The sequence below is a fragment of the Podarcis vaucheri genome, assembly GCF_965113315.1.
Source record: "Podarcis vaucheri genome assembly, chromosome: 6".
NCBI classification, from domain to species: Eukaryota; Metazoa; Chordata; class Lepidosauria; order Squamata; family Lacertidae; genus Podarcis; species Podarcis vaucheri.
The window spans coordinates 99,665,355-99,677,894 of record NC_138764.1 but is presented as its reverse complement, the minus strand read 5'-3'; the positions used below and the strand labels follow the sequence as shown (position 1 = coordinate 99,677,894).

The window sequence follows — 12,540 nt, the reverse complement described above, 5'->3', positions numbered from 1 at the left end:
GGTGACAAAGACTTTTAAAACTTTCCCACCATATCCCAACATACAGTTCGTACAACATCATTGCTACATCACTGACATATCACAAAAGGGGAGGGGTTAACCTTGGCAAACATGTCCAGACAAGTCCTTGGTACAAGATTAGCATAAGCAGACATGGCAGGGCAAGACTCAGATATAAGATTAGCATAGACAAATATGTCTTAAGTACCCACCACCCAGAAGTACAATAGAATAGAACTTCCTTTGCATGTCTGGAGCCTGAGACGAGTCAGGTGGTGAGATTTGGCTTCCTTTGGCTAACAATGAGCCCAGCAATTGTCACCTCTGGGAACTTCCTGGAGTCCTTTTTCAAGGGGAAAATAGCTTTGAAATGGAGGAAACTGGGAAAGGAGATGATTTTATATTATTTGTAAAGCTAGGTAACTTCCCTGAGCTGTCAAGTTGAAAGGATACGTTCAGGCATAATATTTGTAATATTTAACTTTAAAGATGTGCCCCCCCCCCGGTAATTTCCGTAACAAAGGACAGGAGGAGTTGCTGGTCAATCACCTGAGCTGATGGAGAGCTCCTGTGGTCTCACCTCTTCCTCTTCATCAGCCTTATGGAAGCGGGTCTTGCTAGGTGAAAGCGAGGAAGGAGCCTGATCAGTATATAATGAAAGCCTTGTCTCTTGTCCGGTCAGCAATGAAGCAGCAGCGCTGAAACGTGAGAGCTTTGATTTCTGGATTTTGGCTCTGGCCTGGCACCCGACAAAGAGAGTCTGATAGCATCACCTGTACAGCCTTGTTCACCTCTAGCATCTTCAGGCCTCTGGGCAGAGATGCAGTACTTCTAAGTATCATGGCTAGTAACCACCAGGAAACATCCTATGTGAATTCATTCTGTCTTTCCAGGAAAGGCTTTCATGCTGGTGAACTGTTTAGCACTTAATGTGGTGGTGGTGGGAGGTTAAATAAAAGCACAGCTGAATTCTCAGATGCACATAACTCTGGGATTCAATATTCAGTAATGTAACGTGGGAAATCTGACCCAGAAACCCTCGATGATGTGATTGTGAGCAGGTAGCCTACTTTTTATATGCAGGAAAGCAGATGTTATCAACGTAAAATAGTCTAGCGGACGTTGGTGGAGGTGGGGGAACAGGAAGAAAAAGCAGAAAAGTTGGTGTACAGGAAGATTTGGATATCCTAGGCGCCAGGCGAAAATGTTCCTCTTCAACCGGGCCTTTGGCTGACTAATATTCTACAGCCTTTTAAATGTGTCTGTGGGAAGGGTGGCGGTTATCGTTTTGCTTCACTTGTTTTCATGTTTTTATCTTGTATTTTATTCTGTGACCCGCCCTGAGATCTCACGATGAAGGGCAGTATATAAATCTATAAAATACAATAACCATCCTAAAAGATCAAGCTTACAAAATGCCCCTAAATACCTTTGAACTAGGTAGGGTAAAGCCATCCGACAGAATGCATGCGTAAAATGCTATGCAAGATGGCTGCCTCCTTCTTGGCCGTGACACAGAACTTTGCATGATGGGTAATGAGGCCAGTTGCCCACTTTTTAAGGTCTTCTTCTCCCACTTCACAAAGCAAGTGAGAAAATCAGGAAGGTTTCGAGTCTTGCATCCACATTGTGTTAGCCCGGTTATTCGATCCAGGCTCTCTAGACTTTGATATTGGCAGAAGTTGTTTCTGTCAGGTACCTCTCGGAAGAGTCTTTCTTCACTATCCCCCTCAGATAAGGATAAAGGTCCAGATTTTGAATAGTTGAACCTTACCCCCGTTCCCCTGTGTACAACAGCTACCGTACCCGACTGCTCTGTGCCCCTCGCCTTTCCATTTGCCCCTGACAGACCCTCACATCCCAACACCACTTTCTGTTGTCCATTCCTCATCAACGCTCCTCGATTAACGACCCCCTACTTCATCTCCATCCATCGCCATGGAAACCTCCCCCGAAATTCCTTTTTCCGAACCGGTCTAGTGTTTTAAAAGCCACATCTCACTGCCGCCGCTTCAGCCGCCGCTGCTTTGAAAGACAAATCGATTTTGAATGGCTGAAGGGGAGCCGCCGTGGTGTTTTTGGAGTGACTTCCCCTTGCTTGTCTCCCCCCCTCCCCTTTTTTCTTTTTTTGGTCTCTTGTCTTGGTTTGTCTCTGTGCGCAGTCAAAAGGTCAGCTTGAAAGATCGTGTCTTCTCCAGCCCTCGAGGTGCGGCCACAAAAGGTAAAGGTTCTCCTCAGGCCCAGGGGATACGGAGGTCCCCTAGTGCAGACCAGAGCATCGAAGACAGTCCCAGCAAAGTACCCAAGAGCTGGAGCTTCGGAGACAGGAGTAGAGCCAGGCAGGCTTTCCGCATGAAGGGAGCTGCGTCCCGTCAAAATTCAGAAGGTGAGGCAGCTCAGGGTGCTGTGATTTATCATGAGTTCATTCTTTGCATTTATAAGCCATGCTTCTTCTTCTTCTTCTTCATCATCATCATCATCATTTTATTTGTATGCTGCCTTTCCATAGTTGAAACCCTGCTTCAAAATGGCTTACAACATGACAAGATCTAGATAATTACAAACATAACAAATGTCATAAGCAATAAATAAAGGTAAAGGTAAAGGTAAAGGGACCCCTGACCATTAGTTCCAGTCGTGGCTGACTCTGGGGTTGCAGAGCTCATCTCACCTTATTGGCCGAGGGAGCCGGAGTACAGCTTCCAGGTCATGTGGCCAGCATGACTAAGTCTCTTCTGGCAAACCAGAGCAGCGCACAGAAACGCCGTTTACCTTCCTGCTGAAGTGGTACCTATTTATCTACTTGCACTTTGATGTGCTTTCGAACGGCTAGGTTGGCAGGAACTGGGACCAAGCAACGGGAGCTGACCCCGTTGTGGGGATTCGAACCACCAACCCTCTGATTGGCAAGTCCTAGGCTCTGTGGCTTAACCCACAGCGCCACTTGCGTCCCTAAGCAATAAATAAAACACATCAAAAAGTACACAACCAAACAATTTCCACATAAATCATAAGATCTACCACTAAAGATACAATAATAACAATAACAGCAACAAGCTCTCTCAACCCCCCCCGTAAACAATGCTCCAGTCCAATAATCTGTTCAACAGACTCAGCTTTTGTAGTTGGAGTCAGTCCACACTCCACTCTCCCAGGCCAGATGGGAAAAGGCCAGCAAGGCAGGATGCAGGTCTTTCAGATCTCTTATTTAGAACAACAGCTAAAAATGATAAACAATCGAAAAGAGGAGCCCTCTCTGCTTAGCAGCAGCCACCGTCCTTGTGAAGCCTGTCCGGCCCCACCCTAGGCCAGGTGGAAAGAGGCAAGAGCAGAGCCCTTCAGACCCTCAGCAGGCAGTCCTCCTCTGAGAGTCCTCCTCCGCTTCTACCCTGCCTGCCCCACCCAGGAGCTCAAGGCAGTGTCAGTGGTTCTCTGCCACTTCATTTAATCCCCACAACCCTGTGCGGCAGAGGTGCCATCTTGTACCCAAGATTGGGCCCCCCCCCCCCGATGTGTGGTTTCAGCATGTGATGTAACAACATGCAACATCACATTGTTGGGAGGAGGCCGAGCATGGAGCCCAGCATGGCACGACTTTTCTCATGCTCAGGAGGAGCCAGTTCCTGAACAATGCCATGCTTGGCTTGGTGATCAGCCTCCTCCGCCCCCTCAACACTGAGGGGGCCTGGCTCTGTGCCAGCCGATTTTGAGGCACCTGAAAACCTACCCCTAGCAGTCAAGTACAACATTCCTAGAGTGAACGTGTTTACACAGGGGGAGGAATGTTTGTCCAGCCAGCAAGAAAACTTCCTGTTTCCTTCTGGGCTGGGATAGACTTCCTCTGCATGTGACTAGAGGTGGGTGTGGCCTCACCTGTGCAGGTAATGACAAAAGCACAGGGCAGGGCAGCCATCTCTCTCTCTTTGACTACACGCATCGAAGAAGCCACATCTGCTTAGCCAAAGATGCTTCCAGCCAAGAGAGGACAAAGGGACTGTCTCCTGATGAGATAGTTTCCTGGTGTATGTTACTTTTCTAAGCTAAGTCTGGGATCCGATTGTGAACAGAATGTGAGTGAGTAAACTCTTTTTACACTTTTATAAAAGACTGTGTCGTGTCTTTTCTTTTATGAGGGAATAAGGGGAAATTAGCAGAACAGTTATTATAGAGGCTTTAGTGAGCCTGAACAAACGCATCCGCTGTGAGTTTAAAAGGGGAATGTTACTCTGCTAAATTGTGAACTTCTTAACGCAAGTTGGAAAGGCTATAATCAAACAATATATCCTCTCCTGCATCCCTGAACATTCCCACACCTAGGAGTTGGCATGCCTGCTGTGAGGTAGGTTAGGCTGAGAGGCAGTGACTGGTGACATCTCTGTGGCGCAAGCCTGGCCTGGGCAATGTGTGTGGAGGTTCTGGGCTGCCCAGACAACAAGACCCCTCTCTCTCTGTGTGTACATCCCTTCCTCGTACGCAGGTGTCCAGCAACCCATATCCAGTGGAGCTGTGGGCACGCTATTACCATTAGCACAGTATCCGCAAGAAGCGAGGCTGTAGGTATTTGGCATTGCGAAAGTTTCTTTATTTACAGCAGTTCAAAACAACAAACATGGCTGAGTGTGAGCAGCAGCTTCACACATGTCCTGTCCGTCCGAAAGCAGAGAACAAAGAGAGAAAGTACAAAAGCACACAGAACGGAAGTGCAGTGTCTGAGTTCCGTTCTCACACTCCTATCACTATGGAATGTAAACCGTGGATCACGAGATCCAAAAGCAATGAGAGAATGAAATTACTAACACTCTCGGCCTCTCTGATGTGTTTCAAAGGAAAGCAGAGCAAGACGTTTGTGTTAAGCTGTGGATTCTTCAAACAGCTCTTGTTTATTCAGAGGCCAGAACAGAACTGAGCTGAAGGGTTCAAGTCAGCCTGCTTATATAGAGCTCCAGTACACACAATTGTAACAACTTTCTAAAACTATCCAATCACTGAACGTCACTTTCGATTCCTTATTTGCATAACTATCTACAGTATCCCCCTGCTGGCCCAGGGTGAGAACTTCAGTGCATAACAGTTTGGCACCAGCTAGCTGCAGGAGTTGCTGGAAGGAGGCATAAAAGGCCCTGTCCAATTGTTTTAGGAACTCCTCTTCAGATTTTTGTAGCGTTTACTCCTTAACCCTTTCTTCTCCTGAAGATATCCTGCAAGGCAGTGAGTACTGATTCCTGCCAGCATGCAGCCCCTGACCAATTATTCCTGAGGCAATGCTTGTTTTGAAATGTGATTTAATTGGAAGGGATGTATTTTTTTTAATGTTGTAAGCCAACCTGCAGATTTTTAAAAATAAATTATTATTAGAAACTTAAACAAAACGTATTATCCAAAAATATCACATCCTTAATTTTCCCAATTTTCCTCCCTCCCCCCACCCTCCCATAAAGGACCCCCCCACTCCCCTCAGTTCCAATCTTTGGTTTCTCTGTGAATACTGTTCTCTGCATGTTACAAAATTGTATAAAGCCTTAAATTGTCTAACTGATTATTGTCAACAAAGAGTTTGTGAGTGTTTATTCAAAACCTGCCAAGGAGTCCAATTCACTTTGTTGCATCATCAAGTACTTTGTAAAGGGTTCCCATTCATCTTTGAAATCACAGTTGTCCTTGTCCCGTGGCTTATGTGTCAATTTTGCCAGTTCTGCATAATCCATCAATTTCTCTTGCCATGATTCTTTAGTTGGGATTTCTTCGTTCTTCCAACCTTGTGCTATTAAAATTCTTGCAGCCGTTGTTGCATACATGAAGATATTTTTCACAGCCTGCAGATTTTGGGAGCCGCTGATGGGGGAGCATACATTTCAGTTATCCAAAGCTGCTATCTAAACCTAGCTTAAAGAGAAAGAGAAAAGGTTGTCATAAGCTGCAATCACACTTGCCTTTTGTATATTCCCTGTACGTTTTGCCAGGAATCTGTCACTCTCTGCAGCAATAGCTTATTATGCATTTATCCTTCCTCAATCTAGATGCCTGCCTCCCCGGAGAAGACATGCCTGATGCCGACAACAAAAGCTGCAACTGCGAATTTGTGACCGAGGATCTGACACCGGGCCTTAAAGTCAGCATCAGGGCAGTGTGGTAAGGGAGGGAGATGTGCATGCAAACAAGGGGGCAGTGTGCTTGTGGGCGGAAGTGTGACGATGAGAATGCCAAGCAGTGCTGAACAATGCCAGGGGCTCAGTTGCCACAGGCAGGATTCTGCATGGCTTTGCATCACACATAAAATACAGCTGGAGGAAGAAGCAGATGGCCAGGTGAGTTGGACCTGCCATGTTTGCTTCCTGGCAGTTGGGTCTCTGTTGCTTACTGGGAGAGAGAGGCGTTTAGGGAGGTTGACGCAGTGCAGATGCACTGGCAGAAAAGCCAGAAGGCTCCGCTGGTGTGCTTGCACCATGCCAACCACCCCACCCCACACTTCCTCCCCGTAACCCACCTGCCAGGAAGTGGCCCACCCGATGAGCCCCTAATAATAATAATAATAATAATAATTTATTATTTATACCCCGCCCATCTGGCTGAGTTTCCCCAGCCACTCTGGGCGGCTTCCAATAGAGTGTTAAAAACAATACAGCATTGAATATTAAAAACTTCCCTAAACAGGGCTGCCTTCAGATGTTTTTTTAAAGATAAGATAGCTGCTTATTTCCTTCACATCTGAAGGGAGGGCGTTCCACACGGCAGGCACCACTACCGAGAAGGCCCTCTGCCTGGTTCCCTGTAACCTCACTTCTTGCAATGAGGGAACTGCCAGAAGGCCCTTGGCGCTGGACCTCAGTGTCCGGGCTGAACAATGGGAGTGGAGACACTCCTTCAGATATCCTGGACCGAGGCCGTTTAGGGCTTTAAAGGTCAGCACCAACACTCTGAATTGTGCTCGGAAACATACAGGGAGCCAGTGCAGATCTCTCAGGACCGGTGTTATGTGGTCCCAGCGGCCACTCCCAGTCACCAGTCTAGCTGCCGCATTCTGGATTAATTGCAGTTTCCGGGTCACCTTCAAAGGTTGCCCCACGTAGAGCGCATTGCAGTAGTCAAAGCAAGGGAGGCGTTCATGGTGAGTCCAGGGACCTCTTTTTCTGGAAAATAATAATAATAATAATAGTAGTAGTAGTAGTAATAATAATAATAATAATAATTTATACCCCGCCCATCTGGCTGGGTTTCCCCAGCCACTCTGGGCGGCTTCCAAAAGAATATTAAAATACTGTGATACATCAAACATTAAAAGCTTCCCTAAACAGGGCTGCTTTCAGGTGTCTTCTAAAAGTCTGGTAGTTGTTGTTCTCTTTGACATCTGGTGGGAGGGTGTTCCACAGGGCGGGTGCCACTACCGAGAAGGCCCTCTGCCTGGTTCCCTGTAACTTGGCTTCTCACAGTGAGGGAACCACCAGAAGGCCCTCGGTGCTGGACCTCAGTGTCCAGGTAGAACGATGGAGGTGGAGACGCTCCTTCAGGTATACAGGACCGAGGCTGTTTAGGGTTTTAAAGGTCAGCACCAACACTTTGAATTGAAAGCACCAACTCTCACCCCTTCTGGTGATAGAAGACTTCAGTTTGGCATGGGAAGGAGTAGAACGGGGAGACGACACTCAGCAGTTAAACAGATATCTGTAGATCAAGGTCCTTTGATGGTTTGGGCTTAATGCTAAGGAATATAGTCCCTTCCAGCCATGACAACATAATGACCAGCCCCCCTCTTGAATACCAAGAGCCCAAGTCACAGAATCATAAGACTGTAGAGTTGGAAAGGAATCACAGGGTCATCTAGTCCAACCCCCTGCAATGTAGGGATCTTTTACCCAGTGTGAGACTCGAACCCACAGCCCTGAGATTAAGGGTCTCATAGGATGTAGGGTTAGAAGATAGTGTATTTTTAAAATAGTGTTATTTGTAAGTGATAAAATATGAAGATTTTTATGGTAAGCGTGGTTAAAAAAAAATGGCTAGAAACTATGATATATGTGAACTGCTAAAGATGAGGTAAAATGAAAATCAGAGAAGGGGGACTTGGGGAAGCTCACCTAACAATGTTTAGAAAAAATAAGGATAAGACAAGAATTTGTTTGTATTGTTTGTTTTTCTGTTTGTGTTATTTAGTTGTGCTATAAAAATTTTTATGGGACGCAGGTGGCACTGTGGGTTAAACCACAGAGCCTAAGGCTTGCCGATCAGAAGGTCGGCGGTTTGAATCCCCGCGACGGAGTGAGCTCCCGTTGCTCAGTCCCTGCTCCTGCCCACCTAGCAGTTCAAAAGCAGGTCAAAGTGCAAGTAGATAAATAGGTACCGCTCCGGCAGGAAGGTAAACGGCGTTTCCGTGCGCTGCTCTGGTTCGCCAGAAGCGGCTTAGTCATGCTGGCCACATGAAGCTGTACGCCGGCTCCCTCGGCCAATAAAGCGAGATGAGCGCCGCAACCCCAGAGTCGGTCACGACTGGACCTAATCGTCAGGGGTCCCTTTACCTTTTATAAAAAAATTTGGAGGGGAAAAAAGAGATTAAGGGTCTCATGTTCTACCAACTGAGCTAAATCAGTGCCCTTAATTAATACCTAAGAAGCCCAACCACAATAAATGCTGACCTCTTCAAGGTTTATAGCAATAGTGCCTGTACAGTTTCTTCATGGGAGACTCTTTCATTGGAGAATTTCAAGCAGAGGTTGGGTGGCCCTCTGCCCCGGATGCTTTAGTTGAGATTCCTGCATTGCAGGGGGTTGGACTAGATGACCGCTGGGTACCTTCCAGCTCTACAATTCTGTGATTCCCTGCCATGATTGGTTCTTGGTCTTTGCAGCCTGCATGCAGCTCCTTAAAATCCCAGCATCTTCCTTCACACTAGGGGAGCTGCTACCAAGATGGGAGAGCTCTCCAGGTCTGACAAGCACAGAGAATGGGGCGGGTATAGATTTGCATGGGGCAGAAACGAATGCATTGTTGGGGGGTGGAGCTGGGGAAGGAGACAGAGGGAAGGTAACAGGTGGGACACCCATTTGGCTGCAGGCCTCCCGTTGTCACTCTCTTCCTTCTAGTGTCATGAGATTTCTGGTTTCCAAGCGGAAGTTCAAGGAGAGCCTGAGGCCCTACGATGTCATGGACGTCATTGAGCAGTACTCAGCGGGACATTTGGATATGCTTTCCAGGATCAAAAACCTCCAGTCCAGGCAAGAGTCCTCCCCTCTTTCAACCTTCTGCTTCCTGCTCTCCATTGGGCAAGTGTTCTCATGGTGGAAGGGTGACCTTTTTGACCATCGCCCACCTAACGTTTTCTTTCTTTTCCTCCAGGAAAAAAGCCACAGGTTTTTTGTGTGTGTCTGAGTAAGGGCTGCTTATATCTGGATTGCAGGGACTGGATTTGTAGTACAGTCAAACCTTGGTTCCCGAACGGCTTAGTTGCCAAACAAATTGGCTCCCGAGTGCCGCAAAGTGTTCCGGTTTGCGAACGTTTTTCGGAAGCCGAATATCTTCCGCTTGAGTGCAGGAGCTCTTGCAGCCAATTGGAAGCCACGCCTTGGTTTTTGAACAGTTTCGGAAGTCGAATGGACTCCCAGAATGTATTAAGTTTGAGAACCATGGTACCATTGTATAAAGCGTGAGGCTCAGATTGGCTCTTCAGAGTCTCGGTGGGTATGACAAGCAGTGAGTGTCCCTAATAATAAATAATAATAATAAATTTTATTTATATCCCGCCCTCCCCAGCCGAAGCCAGGCTCAGGGCGGCTAACAACAATAAAACAGTACAACATTCTAAAATCATTTCATTATAAAATTAATTCAAATCAAATTGATGGCAACCATTAGGCTAAAGTTCTGTGAAGATTGCCAAAGGAGGGATGGATCCTACCCGGATCCATCCCTATATGCTCAAGTATTTTCAGAATGGCAGCCATGCTGGAATGGGTAGGGACTGCATAATCTGGTCTGCATTAAGGTTCCCAAGAGTACTGTAAATAGTATTTTCACTGGGTAGTCCAGATTGAAATTTAAGGAATCTGAAAATGTCCGTATGTCCTGTGTGCAGCAAAGGGACTGGGGAAAGAGAAATTTTGAAAGTATCTCTGCCATGCAACTGCGAAATTATTTTTGTAGAAAGGACTAGTGAAGCAAAGAAAAGCCAATGGAAATTGAGGATTTTTCAAATATATATAAATATATGGCCACTGATTCAAAACACACTGTTAACTTAGAGATGGAACAACATAGGGATTCACCTGTCCTCAGTAGCATGAGACTTTACAACTCTACAGGTCTTCCTTTTTCTATCTTTCATATCTGAGTGTAGTCATACCTTTATCCTTTTCCCTATTTGCAGACAAAGATTGTCTCCCAGTAGTCTAATAAGCTGTTCTTGGAAAGGTTTTAACTTAACCGTCAGACATTTGCAAGGTTATTGCAAACAGATCGGAACTGTAACAAGAGTTCCTTCGCTGAATTGATACGTGTTAGGACTATTTCTGTGGACACTGTAGCTCAGTAGATGCTCCACCCAACAAGTTAGGATTCTGCTGATCTGAAAGGTTCGCTCTCTTGGTTGCATCAGTGCGTGGATAAAATGTTTCAGCCTTCCTTTCCCAGGATGGATCTAAGAACCCCTTACAGATGTGTCTTAGTGGCGTAGCTTGAATCTATGGGCCAGAGGAGAGCAGTCTGTGAAGACTGATGGCTCCAAAGAGGACTCCTAAGTCCTCACACTTTTTGCTGCTGGCTTTGTTGGCTGTGCCTCTTCATTTGACTCTAAAACCGAACCCAAAAGAACTAGAGAAACGTATCGTTCATTGTGCAAATACAACTATGTTCCTGAACTACAGCTCTTATCATCCCTGACTCTTGGCCATGATGGCTGGGGCTGATGGGAGTTGGAGTACAATAAGAGCTAGAGGACCAGCGTTTAAACAAACCCAACATACCATGTGAACTGCCATGGTTTACCAGATAAACAAGCTGGGAGACCAGTTGTTTGTTTCGTCCCGGTCAAAAGGGAGGACATTTACCACATTTCTGAAATACGGGGGGGAAGCAGGAGAGGGGTCAAAATTCCCCTTCCATCTTGGCAGGATGATATTCACATTGTGGTAAGTTGTCCCCTGGAGAAACGGTTATCTGTTTCCTCTCGATGTAGCTGAGGTTAAAGTTTAGCAGAGTGTCAAACGGCACTTTACAGTTTGGCTTGTGTTTTTGTTTCGTTTTGAAACCAACATGAACCCAGGCGGGTTGCCATCCTGACTGGAGAAAGGCTGTAGGAAATACTTCACCCTTCTTCATTTTGTTTTTTATAAGCTTAACATCACCTGCTTTTTTACCCACAGGGAAAAGAACTGGGGGTCCTTTATCTTTTCCCCCCATGGGTGATTTTTAATTTTTTTTAAACAAACAAGCAAGCAAACAAACAAACCCTAATTGTTCATTTTTCAAAATGTTAATAAATAATTTTTTAATCTTTTTTTTAAAAAATAAATAAATAAAAGCAGCGTATAGAATGCAATTTTGAGCTGAAAAATTCCTGGAAGGGTCCAGCACCTTCTTTCTGTGCTTCTTCGGCCCCTAGCCGATTCTGAATTTTAACATATGTGATAGAGAGAAACTCTGTACTCCATGTAAAGTGTCATTTGAACTTGAGGTGCTTAGTATTGTCTTCAAACGAACATTTCATCTGTCAAAGGGCACTGTCCCAGTCTTTTTGGCGGGTGTTTTTTTTGGGGGGTGGGGGTAGGGTGGGTGGGAGGTTTGCTCCTATCAACGTCCTCCTTCACCACTCATGATACTTGTTGCTGCTCTTGTGAGGTGTGTGCCATAAGTTGTAACATTATTATTTTCCCTACGCCTTGTTTCTGTCTCTCGCCCCATCCCATCCGTGGGTGTGTGTTTGCCTCCTTCAAAGCTTGTTTTCTCAAACCAGCTGAGAATGTGTTCCATGTAATGTGACAGGTGAGAAGTCTACATTTCCAATGGAATATTGTCATAATCGTTCCAAGCTTGTGTAGCATGTGCTGCCTATCCATTGTGGAGCAGCTTCCCTTTTCCGACACAAGAAGGGCTATTCCATTGTTGCTGGAAATTCTGCAAGTCTTTCAATTAAATGTCGGAATTTGGTGTGCTCCCAGACGATCAAGTTGTATGATTACTGCCTTCTGTTCTGAGCGGATTATAATTTTTTCAACTTTCTTCTCTTTCCCTTCGATTTCATTTTAAGTTGTTCTTCCTGTCTCTGCAACTTTTCCAACCAAGTTTTCCTCTGACATGTTGCTTCATTATGCGTTTTGCTGGTGTCTTTTTTCTTCTCATTTATTTTCGCCAGGATAGATATGATTGTGGGTCCCCCGCCCCCTTCAACTCCCCGGCATAAGAAGTATTCAACCAAAGGATCACCCCAATACTCGCCTAGGTTAGGACTTGCCAAAATGCCTCTTTTTCCTGATTCATTTGCTTCCTGTCAACCCCTTTTCATGCCACGTTAAATGACGGCATTTGTCACGTGCTGCTGACGCATATTGCACCGAA

General features: G+C 45.8%; 1 protein-coding gene across 9 annotated transcripts in view; it reads left to right on the top strand.

Annotated features, from left to right (window-relative positions):
* KCNQ2 (potassium voltage-gated channel subfamily Q member 2) overlaps positions 1 to 12,540 on the top strand; it is a 149,982-nt gene that overhangs the window by 124,719 nt on the left and 12,723 nt on the right. For 4 of the 9 annotated variants that reach the window (XM_082225913.1, XM_082225915.1, XM_082225914.1 and 1 more), the window contains 4 exons: positions 2,163 to 2,386; positions 6,018 to 6,129; positions 9,075 to 9,206; positions 12,338 to 12,424. In XM_082225913.1, coding sequence (XP_082082039.1) covers positions 2,163 to 2,386; positions 6,018 to 6,129; positions 9,075 to 9,206; positions 12,338 to 12,424 — 555 coding nt within the window. The remainder of the gene's footprint in view (positions 1 to 2,162; positions 2,387 to 6,017; positions 6,130 to 9,074; positions 9,207 to 12,337; positions 12,425 to 12,540) is intronic. The other 5 variants (XM_082225917.1, XM_082225916.1, XM_082225919.1 and 2 more) reach the window with 2 other exon arrangements.